Genomic DNA, 27,294 nt, shown 5'->3' on the forward strand with positions numbered 1-27,294 from the left:
AGGTTTTGGAGATAGTTCAGGTGAATTTGAGAGCAGGGTGAAAGTTAGTAGTGAAGCTGATGAAATCATTGAGCTCTGTCTGGATGCAGGAGTTGTTGATTGATGATGAAGTTGTTGATGTAGCGGAGAAAGAGTTGGGGGAAAGAGCAATGTTTGCTTGTTCTTTCTTTCTCCACATATAAACATGCCTCAATAGTATTAGGACCATCTTTTCCTTAAAGGAATCTCAATGTTTTATAATTGTATTTTCTGCTCTCTCTTAGACTTACTTAGACTTAGATTCCTTTATTGTCATTCAGACCTTTCGGTCTGAACGAAATTATGTTGTCATTAAAAGTGTGTAATATGTGTACAAAGTGAAGTCTTCAAGTCCATTGCAGGGACTTCAGATTAATACACAAAATACTTAAAATCATTCAAAAGATCTACTCAGAATACAGTACTATATAGAGTAGTGTACAAGTCTATGAGAATTAATCCAGGAAAATCCCATCTGCAAGAATGCAGACGGTTGCTGTTATAGCGAGACAATCTGTTGGAAAGTGCAATAATGTACTACATGAAGTACTTTAACATGAATGCACTGTTTTCCAAGTTTTCAAATTAGGTCAATAATGATGATCAAAATGATTGTAATAGACTTCTTTAGTTCTACATTCCACTCCATAAAAAGAGTAAATGAATTATGAAGGTGATGTAAATGAAGGATAAGATGCATTTAATAAAGCACAGTAACAATACACACAGAACTGAATTTTAATGAAAAATTCATATTGCATGGAAACATTGAGTTTAGTTTAGAAGTACAGTGTGGAAACAGGCCCTATAATCCACTGAATCCACGCCGACCAGCGATCATCCTTATACTAGTTCTATCCTAGGAATAATTTACAGAAGCCAATTAACCTACAAACCTGCACGTCTTTGAATTGTGGGAGGAAACAGGAGCACCCGGAGAAACCCCACGCAGTCACAAGGAGAATGTAGAAACTCCATACAGACGGCACCATAGTCAGGATTGAGCCTGGGTCTCTGGGACTGTAAGGCAGCAACTCTACTACTGTGCCACTGTGCTACCCTGATATTTCAATTACTTCAATATGTCATGAATTACCAGACTTCTAAAAGTCTTGATTTGTTGTTGGCAGTGACATTGTAAGGTTGAGATATTCACAGCCTAATAAAAGGAACTGGATGGGAAACCATTGGCCATGCTGAACCTGGTCAACAATATCACCCAGTTGTTTAAAAAGTCTTAGTTTGATATATAATTGAACTTAATCTATTAAACAATAGATAAGTGTAGCTTACATTGTAGCTTGGCTGTTATAGATTTATTCATAAATTAGAATACAAATACTTTAAGATTAGGCACAATTTTAAACACCCTCAATTTCAGTAAATTTCAACAGAATGTCCACAATAAAACATGTAAACTTGTACCTGATGGTCTTGTTCCCAAAAGAATGACCTGCATCTTCAGTGTATCTTGCACCATTGCTCCATGCTCGTTTTTCTACTGTACCAAATATTTTATCTGAGGCTTCCAGGATTTCATCTGCATCAGTTTTGTTGCTCAACCTGAGGCTGCCAGTGGGAGAGGAGAACATAGTAGTCTGGGCGATTACAGTCGCATCATCATCAGATTTCAACATTTCATCATCCAATGCTGAAGTGTAATTTGAGCAACTTTGCTGAAAGCTGTCACTACTTTTAACTGAAGCAGTCTCTTCTCCATCTCTAGATTCTATTTCCATAATATTATCACCAACTCCACCATCTTGATCCGATCCCAGGTCTGCTAAGTGATGAAAATAAAGAGAAATCATACATTTAAGTCAGGGAATGACATGACAACATATATTAATATTTTCATTATTTAAAACAAATTCATATATCAAAATTATGATATAATTACAAAGGCTAAAATGCATATTCTGACCTACAATGAGAATGTAATTATATTTTGTCAACCATTTTATGATTATACACTTCACAATTTTTAATCAGATTGTTAAATTTATTTTAATTGGAATATGACCAAGACAAGCATGAACAGTTATACAAAACATAGAAAAAACAATGAAATAAATAAAATGGTATATCTTACTTTTTTTTTTACAGTTTGTAGATTTCCCATTTGAAGAATAATAATTGTTATTCAAAAATGTATTTGGAATAAGCAACTATAATTTAAGGGATGAAATAACCAAGAATCTCAACAAATCAAAATTTCCAATGCGGACCTCATTTGAACCACAAAACAATATTACAGACCATAAAAGTTATAATGCAGACGACATAGCTCTCCTTTCACACACACAGATACAAATGCAGGAGAAGAAGGACAGACTCTCACAAGCTGCAACAAAACTTGGTCTTATACCCAATACAGCAAAGATACAGGTGATGAGGATCCACTCCAAAACCAGCAACCCTATCCTTATGCAGCACTGTTCTAGAGGAGGTCGAAACATTCACATACCTAGGCAGTGTTGTGGACATCACCGGAGGGGCAGAGGCAGACATAAAAAGTAGAATCAATAAGGCTAGGGTGGTGTTTAACATGCTCAGGAAGATCTGGAGCTCAAAACACATCTCAATCAACACCAAAATATGCATCTTTAACTCAAATGTGAAACAGGTGATGCTGTATGGATCAGACATAGAAAACAACAAAACACACTACAAACAGGCTGAAAACATTAACACCTGCCTTAGGAGAATACTTAACATCTGGTGGAGAGACAAAGTGAGCAATATGGACCTGTTTTAGTTTTTTTCAGTGTTTTATGTGGGGGGAAGAGGGTATGGTAAGGGGGAAACCGTCCTTCAGTCACTTCCTGACGAGGATGCGACTATTATCTGAGGCGTCCTCGCCCCCCCCACTCCTCGCGGCCTACTAACTGGATTGGCGCAGCCTTTCCTGCCAGACCGGACCAGAGCTTCAGCAGCGGCGGCGAGGCGCTGGAAACATCGCGGAGCGGGCGAGGCCTTACCTGGGATCGCCGCTTGGAGCTCCGGAGTGTTGGGCCACTGCTCCAACATCGCGGAGCTGTGGGTGCAGAGCTCCCACCGCGGGCGGCGTTGACCTCGACATCGCGGAGTCCTGGGACCCTTTGCCGGGGGTCGCCAGCGCGGATCTCCGTCCAGCGCGGCCTGTGGACATCGGGAGCCGCTGAGGATGCTCTCCCGTTCGACGTCGGGGTTCCATCGTTCCCGGCGATGGGGTGCTCGGGAGGCCCTGACCACGGGTGAACATTGGGGAACATCAGTGAGGAGGTTGACTCCTCACAGTGGGGAACTTTGGTGCCGCTGTGGGGATGTTGTGTTGTGGACTACTGTGTTCTGTGTTTTTGTGCGGGGGGGGGGGGGGGGGGGGGGGGTTTACTTATTTGTATGACTAAGGGAAAAACAATTTTGTTGTCTCTTAATTGAAGACAATGACAATAAATTAAATCAAATCAAATCAAATGAATATTAATGAGATTGTTTTCAGATCTAATTTTGAAGTATTAGATATTTGGGTGGACCTGACCTAAATACTTTTGGTCTACCTGAACTACAAAGAAAAACAGTAAATTAGTGCACAAAGTAACTGCAGAAGACCAACTACAATTTAAAACGGTTAGATGAATATATCTGAGAGAAAGAACCAAATTCAGAGAGATACCAAAGAAATGCCTTAGATATTGTTACATAGGCTATTTATGATGAATAAGGAATCATATTTGTTTTCAATGCTTCTGGTGAACGGGGAACTTTCCTAATTAGTTCTCTTTAGGGTAAAGTTTGAATCCAAAGCATGATTGCTCTGGCCATGGCATCAGCAGGCATTTCTTCAACAAGGGTGAGAACGGTGTTTTAAACACCTTTTACATTTTGGCAGATGTGGAGACTCCTTTTATATAGATTCCTACTTATTTTATGGGATGAACATACAATGGCTCACAAAGCAGCCGATCTTAGATAACGCAATAATAAATTAGAGGCACTACATAGAGGCACAAAAAACTACCAGTAATTCCACAAAGTACGAAAGCAGATGAATAGAGATTCTGTATTAATGCATCATACATTTGGAAAAATATTTAAGAATCACATTTGAAAACCAATATATGAACACATTTGACTCCTGCTGTTTAGGAGGCTGGAGTTAATATGTACAATGATCAGCCGCTTGAAGCACCATGTTGGTGAATGTAAGAGCCTCCGAATGGTCATCATTAAGACATGCCAACTTGTTTTTCTTTGGCACCAGGATGATGCAAGGTCTTCTCAAAGCAGATAAGAACTTCAGATTGGAATAGGGAGAGGTTAAAGCTCCTACCAGCTGGTCTAATGTGTCAACGTACTCCATCCGGGTCACTTGCTTTGCCTAGGTTCACTCTCATGAAGACCATGGGAGCAGGTGAACCCAAGGCCATTGTCTGGACTTTCTGTTCAAAATGAGCATAGAATGTATGGAGCTCATTGGGGAGGGATGGGAATTGCAAGCGATTCTACCCTACTTCACTTTGTAGCTGACACAATTGATGCGTCTATGTGTGCTAAGTCTGAGGCTCTAGCTTGGATGGTTTTGCCACTTGATGATCCTGATGTCTTTGTGAAGGTCGTACCTTAATTTCCTGCACAGCTTGGGGGTCACCTGTACTGTGGACAATATTGGTCTTTCACGCGGAGGAGGTTTTATCAGATATAGAGAGAGAATGGAACAACAGTTCAAAATGTGGATTTCTTGGAGTCTTAAAAGGAGAAATTAAGCAGTCTGGGTGCATATTCTGCTGAATTTAGAAGTATGAGCTATCTCAATAAAGCATACATTTTGATGAAACAGGGCAGATGTAGGGGTGATGTTGTGACTGACGAGAATCTTTAGGGCCAATGTCTACAATTTTGATGTCAGGAACTGGGCATTTAAGCTGAGACGTGAAGACATTTCTTTATAGTTTGAGCTCTCAACTGTGGACGTCTTGTTGAGTATATTGAATAACAAAATTGATTGGTTTAACATTCAAAAATCAATTAAAGCCCATGGGGTTAATATGACACCATTACATACAACAGTAAAGTAGAAACACAAAGAACTGTAGATATTGGAATCTTGAGCAAAACACAGTGAATAGAGGAACTCAGTAGGTCAGACAACATCTGTGGAGGAAATGGACTGGCGACAGTTCGGGCTGGGACCCTTCTTAAGACTGATAGGGTCTTGACCCAAAGCTTTGCCTGTCTATTTCCTCCACAGATGTTGCGTGACCCGCTGTCTGGAATACAAAGTATAAGCTACAAGGAAAAAAAACAATACAGCACAGATGCAGGCCCTTCAGCCCACAATGTCTGTGCTGAACATGATGCCAAGTTAAACTAATCTCCTCAGCCTGCACGTGATCCATATCAGTTTTTCAAATGTAGCTTGTTTTCCCTGGAGCATCAGAGGTTTAAGGGAGACCCTGATGAAAATGTATAAAATTATGAGAGGGTAGATACCCCAAATCTTTTGCTTGGAGTGAAAATGTCTAATACTAGTGAGCATCATGTTATGGTTAGAGGATTAAAACGTAAAGATGTGCAGGGCATGTTTTCTTACATAGATAGTGGTAGGTGTCCAAAATATGATGCCTGGGAAGGTGGTGAATGCAGATACGATTGTGAGGTTTAAGAAGCTTTTAGATAAGCACATGAATATGCAGAGGGAATGGGGGAGATATAGATCACATGGAGGCAGTGGAGATTAGTTTAACTTGGAACCATGTTCAGCACAACCATAAGGCCAGTTCCCTTGCTGTACCGTTTTATGCTCCAGTATGCACCTTAAAGGTAATAACGTTTAGTGCAAGATAAAGCCCAGTAAAGTCAGATTAGTCCAAGGGTCCCCAATGAGATGGATGGTAGGTCAGGACAACTCCCTAATTGGTGATAGGATGGTTCAGTTGCCTGTTAACAGCTGGTAAGAAACTGTCCCTGAATCTGGAGGTATGCATTTTCACACTTCTGTATCTCTTGTCTGATGGGAGGGTGTGTCTGGGGTGAGACTCGTCATTAATTATGCTGGTGACCTGGCCGAGGCAGCATGGAAGGGAGGCCGGTTTGTGTGATGGTCTGGGCTGTATCCACAATTCCCTGCAGTCTTAGGTGGAGCTGTTCCCACTGCATTTCGTTGTCTCTGTATTGTACACTGACAATGACAATTAAAGTTGAATCTGAATCTGAATGAATCTGAAACCATGCTGTCATGCATCCCAATTTTTCTTTTTTCGTGTCCATCATCTATGTTTCAAATGTTCGGCCAGGCTCTTGCACAGCGGACAGCCTTTTCGTTTGCCACCGCTAGATCTTCCAGGCAGCATTGTTCACCAAGAAGTGGGCATCTTAGTAGGTGTGGCACGGATTGTACATATGTTCCACATTCACAGTCTGTGTCTGCCGCATCTGCATAGCCCCATTTGTTCATATTGGTCTTGCATCGGCCCATCCCGGTACAAAGCCTATTGATGGACTTCCAGGTCTTCCAGTCACACCTGTGACCAGGTGGTAGCTGTTCCTTGGTTGGGATAGGCATCTTTACGTGATGGTGATTTTCACTGCGTTTCTTTTCCCACAAGGCTAGTCTGGTTGCTTGAGGAGACTGTGACAGTGGCTGGATTGTGTGGAGGAAGCTCTTCCTCGACTTCAGCAGATTTGGGCTGGGTGATGGGAATGACAGGAATGCATCCGAATAAAATGCTTTCTACGGCGCATCTGCAGAGGTTGGTGAGAGTTGTTGGGGACATGTCGAGCTTCCTAAGCTTTCTAAGGAAGGAGAGGCATTGGTGTGCTTTCTTGGCCAGGCCCAGGACAAGTTGCTGGTGATATTTACTCCTAGGAGATTGAAACTTTCAACCATCTTTAATTTGGCGCGATCAATGTATATTGGGGTATGTGTACTGCTTCACTTCCTGAAGTGAATCAAAATCTCCTTTGTCTTGCTAACATTGAGGTGGTTGTCTTGGCACCAGGTTACAAGGTTCTCAATCTCCTTCCTGTACTCCATCTCATCATTATTTGATATCCGGCCCACAAGTTGGATTTGTATTTGGCTGCACTGTTGTGAGCGTATAAAGAGTAAAGAAGGGGGCTGAGAAGACATCCTCGCGGTACACCAGTGTTGAGGATTATCACAGAGGATGATTTGTCATCTATCATAACTGATTGTGGTTTGTTGGCCAGGAAGTCAAGGATCCAGTTGCAGAGGTGAGTGCTGACACCATTTCACAAGCTTAGAAATGAGCTTGGATGGGATAATCATATTAAAAGCAGAGATATAGTCTATTAATAGAAGTCTGACGTAGTTCTCTCTCTTATCCAGGTGTTCCAGGGATAAGTGGAGGGCCAAGGCATCAGCCATGGACCTGTTGTGGCGGTAGGCAAACTGCAGTGGTTCAAGGTTGCTTGGTAGACTGGATTTAATATGTTCCATTACCAGACTCTTAAAGCACCTCACAATAGTAGATGTCAATGCTACTGGACAGTAGTCATTAAAGCACGAGGTCTTGCTTTTTTTCAGCACCAGGATGATAATGGTCTTCCTGAAGCAGGTGGGTCTGAGTGGCTTGCTAAGATTAAGAACATTGATGGGTTGAGGGTCATATATAACTAAGGCTAGATAAGAAAAACAGATTTTCTTGACTGAAAGATGTGAGTGAAGTGGTTGTATTTTTCAATCACTATGCATTACTGATACTGTTGGTTTATTCTGGAATTATATAATTCAATTCCACAACAGAAATACAATCTTTTATCTCTGGATTGACCAGGCAGATCTCTAGATACTGCTTCAGAAACTTAACTACGATATTACAATACTTCAAACAAACTGCTTGTCTGTTTTGGTTTCTGTGCACAGTTGTTTCCATTTTTGGTCATGCAATGACAATATACTTCAGGACTCCTTCAAGAATATTCTTCATGCATATTAATTTTATATTTTATAGATATAGAAGCTAAAGCAAGTCATACTGGGAACCCTAAGTTACTCAAATAACAGTTCCTAAACCATTACCATTTTAACGAGGACAAGGCCAACAGTGATATGCAAAATCACCATCTGCAGATTCCTCTCCAAAACACACATCATATAAATGCCAACACTTCATCATTCCTGAGCATAAATTCTGGAGAGCCTGACTGAAGAGCACTTCTGTTGCATCTTCACAATACTGATTTTCATGGTTCAAGAAGTTGGCTCACCATTATTCGCTTAAGTGCAATTAGGAATAAACAATAAATGCCACCAACACCCAGATGCTGAAAACTTGAATTAAAAGAACAAATGATCCATATTATTTTATTATTCAATTATATGTCTGGGGAATATCAAAACACTTTTGCCATAGTCAACTAAAAAGAGCCATGCACTATCTTTCTATTTCTCAATGATATTAAACAACATTTACAACATTTTTTCTCAGCAGTTAGCATGAAATGATGTAATGGTTCATAGGTAAACAAAAATGCTGGAGAAACTCAGCGGGTGAGGTAGCATCTACGGAGCGAAGGAAATAGGCGACATCTCGGGTCGAGACCCTCTGAAGAAGGGCCTCGACCCGAAACATCGTCTATTTCCTTCGTTCCATAGATGCTGCCTCACCCGCTAAGTTTCTCCTGCATTTTTATCTACCTTTGATTTTCCAGCATCTACAGTTCCTTCTTAAAAACTTAATGATTCATAGAATACTTTTCACAATCTAATGTTGAAAAATGCAAACTTGAAAGAGATTACTGGTTCAAGGAAAAATATTTAATTATAGTAATAGGTAGGATCAAAAAAACTGCCATGTCCAACAGTATGTATTCATTAACATTAAAGTTACATAGAGCTTTGTGTCTTAGAAATAAGTTAATGCTTCAGATTTTTGAGGTGATTGCTATAAACGACAAAAATAGAGGTAAAAATAGATGAAAACATTTCAATAATGCAATTTTTAAAAATATTTTCCTTTCCATGGAATGAACTGCAGGAGGAGGTGGTTGAGCAGGTACTATCACAACATATAAGAAAACATTTAGACAGGTACATCGTTAGGACAGGTTTAGAGGGATATGGGCCAAACACATGTAGGTGAGACTACTGTAGATGGGACCTTGGCCAGTCTGGACAAATTGGGCCAAAAGTCCTGTTTCCACAGTGTAAGACTCTATATATTAATAATCCTTTCATTAAAAACAAAGAATGCAATCATTAAACATCCAGAACTCTGTTTTAATACCTTGTCGTGTCTTCATATACATCTTTAATATTTTTAGACTCATTTACACAATGATAGAAATGAGGCCGCTTGAAAGATGCTGACTCATGAATCAAGAAACTCAATTTCCAGTTGCAGAAGAATGCAGTGTGTCATCTCTGAATATTAACATAACGCCAAGGCCACACTCTGTCAAGCTCCACAATGTAAACCTGACACTGTAATTAGGTATGTTGCAAAGCCTACCTGAAGCGTCGTTGAAGATCTGCTGCTGAGGGTGTGCGCGATTTTGGCGCCGTTTAGAGGGGGCGGGTTTAAAACGCGATTTTCTCTAAGCTGTTCCAATCGAAAATGTTCAGCCTAGTTAATTATTAACGAAAAATCGCTGGAAGACCCCGTCGCAAAAGCTATTATTAGGTTTAAAGGCCTTGAATAATAGTTATAGTAGTTTAAAAATCAATCTCTAAACCCGCGACCGCCAGCAACCGCAGGGTCTCATAAAGCAAATAGCAGAAGTTAGGTTGTATATTTTTACATTAAAAAGGGCTTCTAAAGATCCCTTTATACAAAGTTTAATATTGCGAGTAGCTCAATTTGGGCCCATTATATCGCGCAGTATTTTTCTCGGCATTTGGGGCACAAATCTACCGCAATGTGAACGTTCTAAACCAGCGCGTTCCACAGGGACCCACTGGAAAGCTGATTTAAATGGGCATTTATTTACAGCAATTAAACACTAAATTCCTTCCATTTGGCCTATAAATTAATGTAAATGAGATTTAAAAATCATGTTTTATTGTGAATTATTTGTGAATATTATTTGGACATTTAGGCTATTTAAAAATGTTAATCATTTATTAAGAAATGGATAGATGTTTAGATCTAGTAATTGAAGTCTGAAATTAGCTACAATTAGGTAACTAACTAATTATATGCTTTAATTTCAGGTCATCCAAGTAAGATTATTTTATATTTGTTTCAGAATGCTTCAATCTATGATAACTGAAAATTTCATTCAGTTCTCTTAATTTTTAAGAAAGTTATGGGCTTTTGACTGTTCACGATCACAGCTTTTTTGTTATGTCCATAGAAAATCAATAGGGAACAAGATGCTCATTTCCCAGTATGAAAATGGCCATAACGTTTTAAATACTTGAGATATGAAAGTGAATTAGGTGTCAAATTAAACTTATTTTTATGCTTTATCTGATGGGATAAATTACAGACTTGATTTTTAAAATCTCAAAATTTTGTAACATTGCTACTGTAATAATAATAGAGACATGTAATTCATGCTATTTGAAGGTCTCTCCATGATATATTAAAACAAGCATATTTTTAAAAATATAATTGAAACCCAAGAGCCTAGGAATTGCTATTATACATCAATAATGTTTGCAAACAGCAATATGCGAATGTCCAAAGAGTTCAGGTTTAAGAATTTTTGGGTTACGTAAATGAAAATGTATTTTGTTATAATATTTACTTAAACATGTTTGAAAAATGGCTATATTTAATTCTATGATCTGTCACGCGTGTGGGATTTTCATCAGGCATGACAGGTCATAGAACTATGGTATTAATCTGCAAAAAGAAAACTCATGCATTCAGGCCAAATGTTTAATATTGACCATGAAAAGCAAATACACAGTAGAGATGGTTAAGTGCTGTCTAAATGTGATGGGTCTAAATAAATTAAGATAATATGAAGTAGATGATAACCAAAGAAAAACTATTGGGGCCCAAAATGGGAACTTTCAATGTGGCAAATTCAACCCTACAGAGAATGGGATCATTAGGTTTAAAAACCAAGGAAGGCTATTGGTTACATTTCTTTCAAAAATGTGCCTTCTATTAAAACTTGCCTATGGCTGGATGTTTGTAATTAATACAGATTTCAATAGTAATGGTAATAATCTAGATGTCATGAATGGAATCAAACTAATTTATTTGGGAACATTGTTGTTAAGATTGAAGAAGATGTTGACCCCTTGACTTTGAGAAGTGGACTGCAGTGGTGCTCCGGCCTCCTTCCTGCTGCACTGTCTCCTCGAGTACACAACGCCAGAAGGTTAATTGGAAATTTATGTAATCTCTTCTGAAATTAATTCTGAAATTAAACCTGTAAATTCATTGATTTAATTCAGATCGCAATTGGAAGCGTCGCTCTAAAGAGACCCTTCCTCAACTTAGAAGAAACCTATTCAGGTCGATGCAGCAACTTTGAATACATAGGCAAGGTTTTTACACATGATATATTTGAGCAATGTGTGTAAACAGTATTAAATGTTTGTATAGCCTCCGAAAGTGTCGGATGAATGTTTTGCATGATTCATGTATTGTATATATTTATTACTTGAATAAAGTCTATTTTGAAATTAAAAAAAGGTCCGCTGCTGGACATAGGTGGGCAGGGTGTGGTGGAGACGCCCCTCAAAAATAAGGGAAGGGATTCCACGCCAGTGGGCCACATGAGTGACAAGGGTGGGGATACATTTGTGAAATTTGAGCAATGTGTGTAAATTGAATGTTTGTATAGCCTCTGAAAGTGTCGGATGAATTTTTTGCACAGTTCATCAATTGTATATATTTATTACTTGAAAAAAGTCTATTTTGATTTTTTTTTTTAATTATTAAAAAATGAGGAGGGCTAATGCATTGGAGCCAATTTACACCTTAACAGACAATCACTGTAAGCCAACAAATATAGTCATCATTTTGTGGCAAAGGAAACATAGAATCATAGAAATTAGGTGCAGGAGTAGGCCATTCGGCCCTTTGAGCCATATTCAATATGATCATGGCTGATCATCCAACTCAGTATCCTGTACCTGCCTTCTCTCCATACCCCCTGACCCCTTTAGCCACAAAGGCCACATCTAACTCCCTCTTAAATATAGCCAATGAACTGGCCTCAACTATCTTCTGTGGCAGAGAATTCCAGAGATTCACCACTCTCTGTGTGAAAAATGTTTTCCTCATCTCGGTCCTAAAAGATTTCCCCCTTATCCTTAAACTGTGACCCCTTGTTCTGGACTTCCCCAACATCGGGAACAATCTTCCTGCATCTAGCCTGTCCAACCCCTTAAGAATTTTGTAAGTTTCTATAAGATCCCCCCTCAATCTTCTAAATTCTAGCGAGTACAAGCCGAGTCTATCCAGTCGTTCTTCATATGAAAAAAGACTGAATAACAGAAAATGCCACAAAGTTCATGACTCGAGAACCAAATAATGATTAATCTAGTCACAAAGAATAACGAGGGGTATAAAAAACTTTGCACTGATGGTATTGAAAGGAGGTAAGTTATCCAATTCACAAAACCTACAATAACATCTTTCTTCTGTTATTAATGTAACAGTTTACTACGAGAGGAATCCTATGCTTGAGATGGATTCTATTTCATAATTGTGAAGAAACCATTTAACATTCACATGCTAATTAATAACAAGAAACACTTCCAACATGAAAATGCAATGTTCCTGTGAAGAGCAAAGAACAGAGTGCTCCATCTGCAAATTTCAAGTTTTCCAAAAAATAGAGTACTTATAATTTACTCCTGTGATCCTGATAATTACATGAATACATCAAAAGCCGTGTTAATTGTACAGATGTTTTAAAAGATACATAATTAGCAACTGAATTCCAGTTACTCATTGCAAAGTTTAGTTTAGTTTATTGTCACGTGCAACGAGTACAGTGAAAAACTTTTGTTGCGTGCTAACCAGTCAGCGGAGAGAAAATACACAATTACAATCGAGCCATTTACAATATATAATTTGTTAAACATATTAGTAGAAAATACCAATTCAATTTTAAAATAAGCAACTCTAATGAGATGAATAATGCCCAGATGAGAATACTTTCCAAAAAATGTTTTTAAGACAAAGAAAAATCAGTAGTAAGGAAGGCAAATGCAATGATAGCATTTAGTTCAAAGGGACTAGAATATAAAAACAGGGATGGATTGCTGAGGCTTTATAAAGCACTGGTCGGACCACATTTGGAGTATTTTGGGCCCTATATCTGAGGAAGGATGTGCTGGCATTGGAGAAAGCTCCAGGAGGTTTACGAGAATGACTCCAGGAATGAGTGAGTTAACATATGATGAGCGTTGGGCCTGTATTCGCTGGATTTGAAAGGATGAGGGTCACCTCATTTAAACCTACCGAATGGTGAAAGGCCTGGATAGAGTGGATGTGGAGTGGATGTTTCCACCAGTGGAAGAGTCTAGGACCAGAGGCTTTAGCCTCAGAGTAAAAGAACGTTCATTTAGAAAGGAGATGAGGAAGAATTGCTTCAGTCAGAAGGTGCTGAATCTGTGGAACGTGGCACAGAATGCTGTGGAGGTCAATTCAATTGATATTTTTAAGGAGGAGATTGATAGATTCTTGATCAGTAGGGGTGTCAAGGATTATGGGGAGAAGGGAGGAGAATGGGGTTGAGAGGGAATGATAGATCAGCCATGATTGAATGGTGGAGTAGACTTGATGGGCTGAATGGCCTAATTCTGCTCCTAAAACATGTACTTAGAATGTACTTATAATGACTTCCAACTATATCATTGGGATATTCAAAGTAAAATAAAATAAACCTGTAAACACGTCAATTTCATTCCAGATCGCAGCTGGAAGAGTCACTCTAAAGAGTCCCTTCCTCAACTTAGAAGAAACCTATTGATGCTGACACAGCAATCTTGAATTAACAAGGTTTCTGCGCATACAGTGAATGAGAGCTAATTTCACCACATTCAGTTGTCTGTTGGCTAAATACGGTGCATGGAATTCCAGACTAAAAAAATTGTTACGGAAATGCAGGCCATTCAGCCATCAAAAAAAAATGCTGACTCCTGGTAGCACACTCCCTCTATTTCCTAAAATTGTTCTCTCTCAAATAACTATCCAATATCATTTTAGAACCTCACTAATTGTTTCTATCGCTCCAAATAGCAATGAGTTTCAAATTACATTCCTCACCTCCCCTTTGCATCGGTTCCCCATATTTTAAATCTATGCCTCCAACCTATAAATCATCATAGAAACATAGAAAATAGGTGCAGGAGTAGGCCATTCAGCCCTTCGAGCCTGCACCGCCATTCAATATGATCATGGCTGATCATCCTCAATATGATCATGGCTGATCATCTTTCCTCTTGATCCTGTTCATTGGTATCAAGTCTCCTTTCCTCAATTAAAATAACCCTTGTTTCTGCTATCCAACATTCCTGAAATTATGTCAATAAATGTTGTCCCCACCTTCTCTCGGTTTTTTACATTTGAAAGTTAGGTGATCAGAATTAGATGCAATGCTTCATTTGAGACCTAACTGCTGCTTCCCCTAGGTTAAACAGAACCACTTTCTCTCAAGAGTTAAATGTAGATGAGTTCATAACAAGCTGCCAGCTTTGTAGGTTTATGCAAATGCAAACTCAGATTCGTCTATTCCAGCACTATCAATTGTGTCATCTTATTCTTTCCGCATTAGTACATCACTTTACACTTCTCTCCATTAAAATACACCTGACACTCAGTCTGTACATTTTGCTAATCTGTGTCCTCTCATGGTTTCTATTCACTGTTTAGCATACATTACTCACATCTGTATACATTGCTCTCAACCCCAATGTTTAGTTTATTAAAATATATTGTTTAAACTTCTCTGACCTATGTTAAAAACAACAATCAGATAAACTCCATTTCTATCAAAAAATATGTTGGAAACATGGTGACTTGGTGGTTTGGATTCAGAACTGGCTAACGCACAAAATTCAGAGGATAATGGTGTCAGGATGTTATTTTTGCTGGTGGTCTGTGACCAATAGTGTTCTGCATGGATCGGTGCTGGGACCTCTGTTGCTTGTGATATACATAAATGGACGAAAATAAAGATGAGTTAGTCAGTAAGTTTGTAGTTGACAAAAATTGGTAGAGATGCTGACAGTTAAGAAGGCAGTCAAAAGATATAGAATAGTTACCTATATGGGCAGAGAAATGGCAAATTGGGTTTAATATGGACTCTTGTGAGGTGTTGCACTTTGGGAGGTCAACACCAAGGGAAAAGTATATAGTTAATGGCTGAATTAATGCAGAGAGTGATCTTGGGGTCCAAACCTACAGTTCCCTGAAAATAGCAACATAGGTAGATGAAGCAGGAAAGAAGGCGCATGGTATATACATGCCTTCATTGATCGGGGCATTGAGTGCAAGAGTTAGCAAGACATGTTGCAGCTTTACAAAACTTTGGTTAGGCTGCATTTTTCTTTCCAAATGCATGTGTATCTTACACCTCAGAATCCTCTCCAGTACCATTACAGTTCCAAGGTTTTTCTTTACACCTCTTTTCAAAAACAGCACAACATTAGCTACTTTCCGGTACCTCATCCATGTTTAACGATGTTTCATCTATCACAACCATAACTCTTGCAATTTCTCCTCCAGCTTACCACATTTTCCTTGGATATACTTCATCAGGCCCAGGAGATTTACCTACTTTCATACGTTTTAGGACATTCAGCATAATACAGACTGTCCTTTAGGCTTCACCATTAACTTTCCCAAGTTCCCTTGTCTTCATATCATTTTCCATGGTAAAAACTGCAGAGAAATATTAATTGAGGGCCTTGCCCAATCTCTGCGGCTCCAAACAGGGAGACCACATTGGTTTCTTAAGGGGCCCTACACCTCTTTCATTATCCTTTTCCCCTTCATACACTTAATAAATCTCTTTAGATTCCCCGTGCTTATCATCCAGATCTATCTCATGCCCCCATTTTGCCCTCCCAATTTCCTTAAGTATGCTCTGAATTCCCTGCCGCGGATACACTTGATCCCAGCTGCCGACACCTGATCAATACCTCCTCTTTTTGCTGACTAGAGCCTTGATTTCTCTCATCACCCAGGCTTCCTTACCCCTGCCTGCCTTGCACCTTACTCTAACAGGAACCTGCATACCTTGTCTTGGGGCATTGTTTTTTTCTTTTTGCACTATTAATGTATGCATGTGCGTGCGTGTATTGTTTATGGAGTACAGGTGCACAACCTTTTATCCGAAAGCCTTGGGACCAGACACCTTTCGTAATTCAGAATTTGTCGGCCTTCGGAATGGAAATTTTTTAGCGTAGATTTTAATGGCTGGCTCAGTGGTAGAGTGCTCGGCTCATATCCGCAAGGTCGCGAGTTTGCGCCTTGATCCCGGCAGTTACTCGGTCGCGAGTTTGAGTCTTCAATGTAGTTTTTTCTTGCAGAATAAATGTTTGTATGAAATGCAGTGTAGGAGAGGTGTACTGACTGTGTGGGCAGAACTTTGGAAGTGATTGCCCACCAGTCTAAAAAGCCGCTGTGTCTCCCTGTCCCTGGGATAGCAGGGGGCGATCAAACAGCACAATACCCCCCTCCCCCTCCAACTCCAGAGGAATCCGCTCCCCGATGGGCCGCTACGGCGACAAGTGGCAGTTTGCCCACAGCCCGAGCTGCGCCCCCTCATCCGCCACCCCAAGAACAAGACGTACCTTGCACACCATCAGCTTCTGCCCCTACGGGTTCCTCTGGAGTTGGAGCGGGGCTGGGCTGGAGTTGCTGCTGGCTGTGGGTCTCTGGGATCTCTGTGCTTGCAGTGGGCCTGGGGGTCGGTGTCCCGTTGGTCCTGACGTCTCCGTCCACCCCCCTGGACTGGAGCTGAGACTGGGAACTGTACCGCCCTTGCCCCCTCCCTCTGCAACTGCAAACAACCCCACACTCCTGCAAGGGCGGTACAGTTCCCGGAGGATGGCAGGTGGCCGGAGACGTCAGGACCAACAGGAACCCGCTCCCCGATGGGCCCCTACGACGCCCCGAGCTGCGCCCCGTCATCCGCAACCCAGGTTCCTCTGTAGTTGGAGCGGGGCTGGGCTGGGCTGCTGTTGGCTGTGGGTCTCTGGGATCTCCGTGCTTGCAGTGGGCCTGGGGGTCGGTGTCCCGATGAGGGGGCGCAGCTCGGGGAACGGCTTCTGGTGGTCCTGACGTCTCCGGCCAGTTTGCAGTTTTCCTCTGGAGTTGGAACGGGGCTGGGCTGCTGCTGGCTGTGGGTCTCTGGGATCTCCGTGCTTGCAGTGGGCCTGGGGGTCGGTGTCCCGTTGGTCCTGACGTCTCCGGTGACTGGCACTGACCTGCTGTCATCGCCGACGTGAAGACAGTGCAAAGCCCCCGCGCCGGTGCAATGAGCGGGGAGCTGGAGAGGGGAGGGAAGGGGTCACACACATGGCCGGGAAGCAGAGGGGTGTAGGTGGGGTGAAACTGAAGGGAGCGACAATCTGCTGCTGCCTGCCCGCTGAGTTAAAAAGTTCCCACGCAAGACTCACGATACACTGTGTATCGTGAGTCTACCGTGGGAACTTTTTAACTCAGCGGGCAGGCAGCAGCATATTGTCAATTATTAACCCTCCCGCGCAATATACCCTCACCTTCTCTTTTATGAATGGGGATTTAGTTCCCCTTTCTTCGAGGACCGACCGGAGGTTCCGCTGTCACCTCTGCGGGCCGCCCTCGGTGAACGTTTTCAAGGACCTTTCTTCAAGGACCGAAAAAATGTCCGCTATTCGGAGGCTTTCGTTATTTGGATCTTCGGATAAAAGGTTGTGCACCTGTACTATGTTTACATATTTTGTTATGCTGCTGGAAGTAAGAATGTCATTGTTCTGCTTGAGACACATGACAATAAAACACTTGACTCTCTTGACGTGATTATGCAATCGAAGAGATTGTCCTTTAACTGACATGAGGCAGACTGGTGTATTCTTCACTCCTCTCCAGTTACTTATTTAAAAAGTTACTTATTAAAGATTCAGGGGGAAAAAAATGCGATGAGTACAAAAGCCAATGCACATGTGAAGATATATCCACCGCCAGTTCCACTAACTTATTTCTAAAATAACTTTCTTTTCCAATTTATTTCTCAACAAACATAAATATCTATTTCCACCATTATTCAAAAAAATTCCTTTTTAAAAACTCCCTGCTAATCCATCCTCCATAATTACACACCCCCACCCTAATTTTCCCACAACCCCCTCCCCCTACAACTCCCCCACTTCCTCCTCAACAAAGCAGGGCAATGCCTCCTTTATCTGTTTTACGCGTTATATTCTTATACTCTTTATCACAGAGAATCTCCTCAAATTGTGGATAAATGTTTTATCATCATTTGAGAAAATGCAAGAGAAGCACAAGGAAATCTGGAGACCACTTAATAATCTGCTTTCTAATTATATTGTTTGGAATGTACAATAAATGTACTCTCCCTGGGAAAGTTGTTTTCAACAGAAAATGCTAGATTAATAGGTTCCTTATGCATGGGGAATGTTCAACGTGTGGGGAATCAATGGATACAAGACTCGAGGTGTTGAAATACAAGATTAGTTAATGTTCTTGAATGCAAAACAGGTGCAGTGCCAGGTGACTTGTGTCGGTTTCTTATGTCCTAATATTATCGAAACAGTGCTGATTAAACATGTGTTTTACAAGAAGCCAATAACTGATGCACCTATCTCCCTGGTTTCTTATCTGCCACAATTTATTTTTCATGTCCTTGTGAAGAGTATCAGAAGACAACAATGGAAGTGCTGCACGTGAACCAATGATACTCTTGAAGACACAACGTGCTGGAGTAACTCGGCAGGTCAGGCAGCATCTCTGGAGAACATCGATATGTTTCGGGTTGAGACCCTTGTTCACAGATTGTAGGAGGGGTGAAGAAAATTAGGAGAGGGGAGAAGCAGGACAAAGTGTGGCAGGTAATGTGGATTCAGATTCGGGGAGGGGGGGAATTGATAGGCAGATGGTTGGAACAAAGACCAGAGATAAAATCAGACCGTGCGAGACAGGTTGGTGAGTTGCGAGTTGCAAATTGTGAAGTTAGAGGAAGGAAAGTAGAAGGAGGGGTGGGGGTTGGTGGAGGGGAGAAATAGGTTGTAGTCTAGTGAGGAGAAAGGGAGGGGTAGGGGGAAGAAAAAGAGATGTGTGGGGGAGAAATGGTGGGTTTGTGGGGGGAGGAGGGGGGGGGGGGGGGTTTAGTAAGAGGTTACCTAAAATTAGAGACTTCAGTGATCATACCGTTGGTCTGTAGGCTACCCAAGTGGAATGATGCCCTTGCGTGTGCAGTGCATTCTGTACTAGGTCATTTTTAAATGTTTTTTTTTAGATTTTAGAGATACAGCACAGAAGCAGGCCCTTCGGCCCGAGTCCATACCGACCAGCGATCCCCGCATATTAATACTATCCTATACACACTAGAGACACTTTAGACATACACCAAGCCAATTAATCTACAAACCTGTATGTCTTTGGAGTGTGTGAGGAAACCAAAGATCTCGGAGAAAACCCATGAGGTCACAGCGAAAACGCACAAACTCCATACAGACAGCAGCCCCAGTCGGGATCGAACCCGGGTCTCCGGCGCTGCAAGCGCTGTAAGGCAGCAACTCTACTGCAGTGCCATCATGCTTGATTAGCAGTGGTTGGTTACATCCTTCATAAACTGGCAATAAAGCAGACTCAGCCCTGGCCAGAAGCTGCAGGGCTTCAGGAGAAAGTGGACGACGAGTAAAATGGGTAGCAACGCTGGGGCCTCTTTCAGGCTATAGTGACCAGCAGCATACTCATAAACAGGAGATTTTAAGTACCCATAATAAATGGTATTTCCATTGGTGAATCCCACAGCCATACATCCTGATAGAACAATAGTGACCACCAATGGACTTTAAATTAGTCCGAGGCTGGGAATTAAACAGCAAGAGTTTTAATTCTTAACTCCACAATCTATTGAATCTTCTACGAAATGATCAGTAAACTGCAGGGCCTTGAGGAGAACTGATATATATCCAGAATAAATTGATATAATCAAGATGAAGCAGCGTACTTTATAATAAAACATCAAATGTCAATGATGAACAAAGTATCTAGTAGAAAGTAACCTAGAATAAAACAAATTACAATAATGTCCAAGAATTGAAAAATTGCTTAACATTTTAGTTTAAAGAAGCAAAACAAGGCAGAAACTAATTAAAAATGCTCAATCAGGTTCGATGATAAAGGACAAATTAAAACTATTGATTAATAAATTCTAAAATATAGATAACATGTATATTTAAATGAATATGCAGGATTGTGCATTTAAAGATGCAATTTGTGGGTCAGATTTGCAACATTCATATTTGGCCAGTGTGGAATGAAATGAATATATTAGTTAAACCAGTCTTGGAGTTCGATTCTTAAGTCTTTCAATGTTTGATCCGAAGGATGGTGATTCAAATTAACTTAGTTAATTATTGTATGAATTGTGCACCCTATTGAATTGAAATTGAAATTTACACCTATGCATAAGCACGGTAGGGCAAAGGATTGCAGGTGAGGAAGCATTCCTTCAAAATGGGACATTACTATTCGATTTTACAGTACAATCAAGCATTTGGAATTAAGGATAAAGATAAAATGACACTGTTCCATATAGGGATGGAAGTGGATTTGTACCAAATGGCCCATGAAGTTTAGCATCAGGGCAGGTTTTATGGGCACATGCACTGCTGCGTTTTAATGGTTGTTACCATAAAGGCACATCCAAATAATAAAATAACAAAATTACTAAAGCATTTAACTCAAGATTTATTTATATTGACCCCTAGTCAAGGTACGTGTGTACACACACACCTCTTCATCCAAGAGTGACCAATGTCTGAGATTGAAGATCAGTTTCTGTTATAATACATTTTCCTGTTGAAACTCCAGCTGCAGATTTGAGCAAATTCATACTTTTCCCATTAGCTCTAAATACATCCAAAGTAGTAGGAATAGCATTGAATGAAAAGCTAGGAGTTCCTTGGTTTTTAACTCACTAATAGTGAACTATTTCACTTGTATCTAAAATTTTATTAAACCACAAAAGCTCTAAATTTAGGATTAAGTAATTACTGAGTGAACATACTGTAGCTTGTGTTTCCCAAAACTCCTTATGATATCTAATATTTTGAAAATCAGAAAGCAGCATTTGATATGCTTGATTTCAGGGCCTGGAGCATTGAATACAAGAGTTGGTCGTCATATTGCAGTTGTGCAAAAAATTAGTTAGACCGCATATGGTGTATTGTGTTCAGTTGTGGTCCCCACACTACAGGAAGGATGTGGTAACCATGGAGAGAAAGAAGAAGAAATTCACCAGAAAGATGCCTGGAATAGAAGATTGTAGTTATAAGGAGCAATTGGATTGGCTGGGTTTCCTTTCACTGTAATACGGTGATTTTCTACAAGTTTATGAAATTATGAGGGGCATATGTAGGAGATAGTCAGAATCTTTTTCCCAGAGCATGGAATTCCAGAATGAGAGGGTTAAGGTGAGAGGGAGAAAAAGGAAGGATATCTGAGGGGTAGGTTTTTGCACTTACATGATGTGGTTGACTTGAACAAACTATCAAAGAAGGTGGCAGAGGCAGATACAATTACAATTAGATGGGAAAGGCATAGAGGGATGCGCAACTAATTCGCATGAATGGGATTCGCACAGATTGGCATGACAGTCGGCATGGACAAGGTGGGCCAAAAGGGCCTGTTCCTGTACCATATAATTAAAATGATTCTCTATTTATGATTTGCTAAAATAGGTGTAAAATTTGCATTGAATAAAGTGAGTATTCAACCATTCCACAAACTAACAAAACTTCTTGTGTGATGCTATTTATTTTACGTTTTAAAAAACATTGGAGATTGGTTAAGTTACTGGGCCAATAATCTGAAAACTTTGACCAATAACCTGCAGAAATAACTCAGAATCCCAGAATAGCTGCGAGGGAATTTAAATTCAGTAAGGTCAAAGGAATAACACTGTTGACCACGAAACATCTGACTGTTCTTAAAACCCTTGTTTGGCTCACGTATTGAAAATCTGCTGCTTTTACTTAGTCTGCCCTGCATGTGACTATAGACCCACAGCCAAGGGATTGGCTCCTAATCACCCTCTGAAACAGGCTACTCTGTGGTCCAGTTGTTGAAGTATATTATTTAAATTGGAGTGACCCCAATCGCCGACCTAGGTGCCAGATTTAGAAATGACAAAGATGTGCCCAGCCAAGTTAATGCTGCAAAATCCACCTCACAAACATCTGACACCACGGCTGAATGAGGAGAACAGCGCTACAGATTAGTCAAACAACACCCTGACACGGTAATCCTCACAGGATCATTGTTCTAATGAACTCATGTGTCACAGTTAAAATATTAAGATTAAAAAAAGTTAATTATTCGCAACTTGAATTAAGATCTCACCCACAAAAAGTGCCCTCCAACTGACTTCAAAAGTCACACTTCAAAAGATGTATAAAAAATTGAAAGTGTGCCTGACCAATAATTGACCTAACGATTTCACAATCAGCCTCTAAATGACCTCAGGACGTTTATGGCCATTAAACCTTGAAGCATACATCATGCCATAAGATGCACTTCAATGGTAAAGCAAGCATTTTACTATTAGCAGTATAAAGCCAAGTCCTAAAAAAACACCAAATTCCCTGTTATCTAGGAGGAGGATTTAAAATAAAAATCAACGTCAACATACACAACTTCACTGAAATAGTTTTAATGTCAAAATTCAGTGCTTCATACTGTGGTGTTTTGTCAGTATAATAATCATATTGAAGTTTCTTGAAGCAATAAAATTAGATTGAATTTTACTTTCTGACTTTACTCACAAGTTGTTTATTTTTAGCCGATACTAGGATTGTATGTTAGAATACTTCTCCAAATGTGCCTTATCTCAGCATCAAATTTGAGCATCATCTCTAAAATTCAGTGAAGCATATGTTATGTTTTAGATATAAATCTCACACATATATTAATACCTCATGCTCCATTGCTTTTACACAATGCACCTAAGAAATGCAAAGTATACAACTTAATACTCCAAGATAATTTCCTTTCGCCAGTAGTATGAAAATAGTAGATTTATCCTTTTCAAAATATGTAATAAAAACATATTTTCCAAGTGAAAATACTGGTTCAGTTGAAAAAAATAATAAGAATTGCTTGTAGTCTCAAACCATATATGAATCAAACTCCAGTGCTAAACTGTGATACCCAATAACCAAGTTGACACTCCACACTAAATTATATAATGCTCAAATAACCATCAAGCTGGCAAGTTGCTCCCATCTGCTTAATTGTGTTTGATTTAGTTATGAATGATTACTACTGTTTAAATTATTAACTTTAAACTGAGTAACACATTTGGCTGCTTATCACTCAAATCTGAAAATTCTTAATTTTAAGGCACATGCTGGAAGCAAAAAACTACAAGTAAATGCTAATAATCAAAATACAGCACAATTAGTTTACCACTTTCTAAAAGAAATAGGCGATCAGTTAATAAGGTGCCTTTATGAAACCTGCCTCCTTGTGCGCTAAATATAAATATAATTTTTCATTAACTCCTTAAGGGCATCAATAAAAACAATGCTAACTTTTCATTTGGTTTTAATATGTAAAGGAAGGCAGAGGCAAAATAAAATGTTGCTCCGAACAATTGCACTTTCTGCAAATCAGCTGTTTAATCTCATGCCCACTGCCACTTCAGACAACGCCATAATCTGTTACATTTGCATCATGTTATCTCTGATCTGTTCTACCAACACCTTAAATACATTACTCTTTAGAATTCTTGCATCCAAATTTAGTTTGGCTACTTAATTACCAATTCTTAAAATGTCCCAATGAAATCTAGTTAGTGATAATTACATTTGTTGCAGGAGTTAAGTTTTGGAGTGGGAACGTTTCTTTACAACATATACAGTGCCCTCCATAATGTCTGGGCCAAAGACCCATCGTTTATTTATTTGCCTCTGTACTCCACAATTTGAGATTTGTAATAGAAAAAAATCACATGTGGTTAAAGTGCACATTGTCAGATTTTAATAAAGACCATTTTTGTTTCACCATGTCGAAATTACAGCAGTGTTTATACATAGACCCCCCCCCATTTCAGGGCAACATAATGTTTGGGGCACAGCAATGTCATGTAAATGAAAGTAGTCAATGTTTAATATTTTGTTGCATATCCTTTTCATGGAATGACTGCTTGAAGTCTGTGATTCATGGACATCACCAGTTGCTGGGTGTATTCTCTGCCAGGCCATCTTTAGCTTATGCTTGTTTTGGGGGCTAGTCCCCTTCAGTTTTCTCTTCAGCATATAAAAGGTATGCTCAATTGGGTTCAGATCGGGTGATGGACTTGGCCACAAGAATTGACCATTTTTTAGATTTGAAAAACTCCTTTGTTGCTTTAGCGATATGTTTAGGATCATTGTCTTGCTGTAGAATGAACCGCCGGCCAATGAGTTTTGAGGCATTTGTTTGAACGAGCAGATAGGATATGTCTATACACTTCAGAATTCAATATACTACTACCATCAGCAGTTGTATCATTAATGAAGATAAGTGAGCCAATACCTTCAGCAGCCATACATGCCTAGGCCATAACACCCCCACCACCGTGTTTCACAGATGAGGTGGTACGCTTTGGATCCTGGGCAGTTCCTTCTCTCCTCCATACTCTGCTCTTGCCATCACTCTGATATAAGTTAATCTTTGTCTCATCTGTCCACAAGACCTTTTTCCAGAATTGTGGTTGCTCTTTTAAGTACTTCTTGGCAAACTAACCTGGCCATTCCTATTTTTGTGGCTTGCCTGTGGTTTGCATCTTGCAGTGTAGCCTCTGTATTTCTGTTCATGACGTCTTCAGCGGACAGTGGTCATTGACAAATCCAAACCTGACTCCTGAAGACTGCTTCTGATCTGTTGGACAGGTGTTTGGGGATTTTTCTTTATTATAGAAAGAATTTGTCTGTCATCAGCTGTGGAGGTCTTCCTTGGCCTGCCAGTCCCTTTGCGATTCGTAAGTTCACCAGTGCTCTCTTTCTTATTAATGATGTTCAAAACAGTTGATTTTGGTAAGCCTAAGGTTTGGCTGATGTCTCGAACAGTTTAATTTTTGTTTCTCAGTCTCTTAATGGCTTCTTTGACACAACTTTGGTCATGTTGATAAACAGCACTAAAAGTTTTCAAAGGTGATGGAAAGACTGGAGGAAAGACTAGATGCTGAGAGCTCTCCGATACCTGCATTAAGGAGGCATTTAAACACACATAAGCAATTACAAACACCTGTGAAGCCATGTGTCCCAAACATTATGGTGCCCTGAAATGGGGGGACTTTGTATAAACACAGTTGTAATTTCTACATGGTGAAACCAAAATGTATAAAAATACTCTTTAAATAAATCTGACAATGTGCCCTTTACAACATGTGATTTTTTCTATTACAAATCTCAAATTGTGGAGTACAGAGACAGATAAATAAATGACGGGTCTTTGTCCCAATACAGGGCACTGTATTACTGCTCCTTAGGCTTTGCAGCTTCAATACTGTCAAGTAATGCCTTCATACATGCGAAAAAGTATAATACATAAATGTGATGATTTTATTCTTTTCATCTTCGTTGTCATTAAAATTATTTTTAAGCCACAAATGATAATCTTCCATACCCAAATACTATTACATGAATTTAAATTGTACTTTTGGTTCAAGCAATTCCCTCCAGCCCAAACCAAGCTTTATACTTGGGTCTCTTCCAGGAATTTGAATGATTATTAGCAATTGCTCAGGCCCATTAGTTACTAATTAGTTTCAACATTGTGAATAGTCACACAAAGGAAGAGCAGTTTGGACCATGCAAAGCCTCACAGTTAATAACTCCAACATCTACAGTATAACAATGTCATCACATTGGGCACATTTCCAATATAAGGATGTATTCACATGCCAGATTAAGGAGTGCAATAAAAGAAAAAAACTAGTACAATTTTTTTAAAGTAAAAATACATGAAACCATTTATGAAACAACTGACATTAAATCCAGGGCATGCTCACCTTTCACACCATTTCCTTTTATAAAATCATTTATAATTCAATTAATCAGATAAATATAAAAAGATATAGAAGATAGATTAAAAAAAAACAATAGCTATAAGCACAAATAAGTATAATACTTAATTATTTCAAAAGAAGTTTTACATATGTGTATGCCTAGTCCAGAGCTTTATCTGTTAGAATGCATTGAGATCATGGACATAGAGGCAAGCTGAGCCTTCAGTTGTGTTTGTCCATTAGTAATTGGAAAATGCTTTTGAGCACAAGCTCAAATTCCTAGTATGCATTTCAAACAGCTCAAGCTCCATGCCAGGAATGTGATCTAGTAGAATTTATATTGAATTCACTGAATGGACTGTTTATTTAAAGTATGCAGAACACAAAATACTGTTGAGAAGTAGATACACTCATGTTCAAAAGCATGGGTGTTCAAACTGCATCTAAATAATCTTGAATCTTGGCAATCCAGCCTTTAATTCAAGGAAATCTGAGCTAATCTCTCTTAAATTCATTGATGTAGTTCGTAAAAAATCACTTTATGCAGATCACTCATCACCCCTGGATAATTACTCCAACAGGACAATGATCGATCAGCAGTAACAAATTTAAATTAAGAGAATATAGGTTTGAAATTTATTTTTGATTCCAAAGATAGTACTAAATGATGTTACGCAATTCATTGCCCAAAGATGAAGCAACCATTTCATTGAAGGTTATACATTCATTCAGAGGACTTTCACCAAACAGGTTGTAAATAATACCATTGACAAATTAGCACACTTAATATTATATTATCATATAAACTTTCAACCCAAGTTCTTTGCAGGTGAAAATCAGCCCATCAACAGGAAAGTATGATAAAAATTGAGATGAATGCAGATGAAGACAGGAAAGTTCACTGCTGGAAGAGTTCAGAAGCAGAAGTAAAGGTTGTCAGAGACGATTCACCCGCATAGGAACAGGAGCACAACAGGTGACTGGAAAAGAGGATAGTAAAGACAAAGATAAAACATATTTTTGCAGCTGCATGAAACAATTAATTCTATGACTGATAGAAATTATACATTAGGAAAAGATTATTAGTGTATACTTTCATTAAAAATACTAGCTTCTTGAATTCAATGCCTTGGC

At 39.6% G+C, this 27,294-nt stretch overlaps 1 protein-coding gene across 11 annotated transcripts in view; it reads right to left on the bottom strand.

Annotated features, from left to right (window-relative positions):
* Positions 1 to 27,294, bottom strand: part of cobl (cordon-bleu WH2 repeat protein) — a 255,373-nt gene that overhangs the window by 34,263 nt on the left and 193,816 nt on the right. For 8 of the 11 annotated variants that reach the window (XM_033050042.1, XM_033050014.1, XM_033050048.1 and 5 more), the window contains one exon: positions 1,444 to 1,801. In XM_033050042.1, the coding sequence (XP_032905933.1) occupies positions 1,444 to 1,801 (358 nt within the window). The remainder of the gene's footprint in view (positions 1 to 1,443; positions 1,802 to 27,294) is intronic. The other 3 variants (XM_033050026.1, XM_033050073.1, XM_033050056.1) reach the window with 1 other exon arrangement.

Source organism: Amblyraja radiata, chromosome 2 (assembly GCF_010909765.2).
Source record: "Amblyraja radiata isolate CabotCenter1 chromosome 2, sAmbRad1.1.pri, whole genome shotgun sequence".
Lineage (NCBI taxonomy): Eukaryota > Metazoa > Chordata > Chondrichthyes > Rajiformes > Rajidae > Amblyraja > Amblyraja radiata.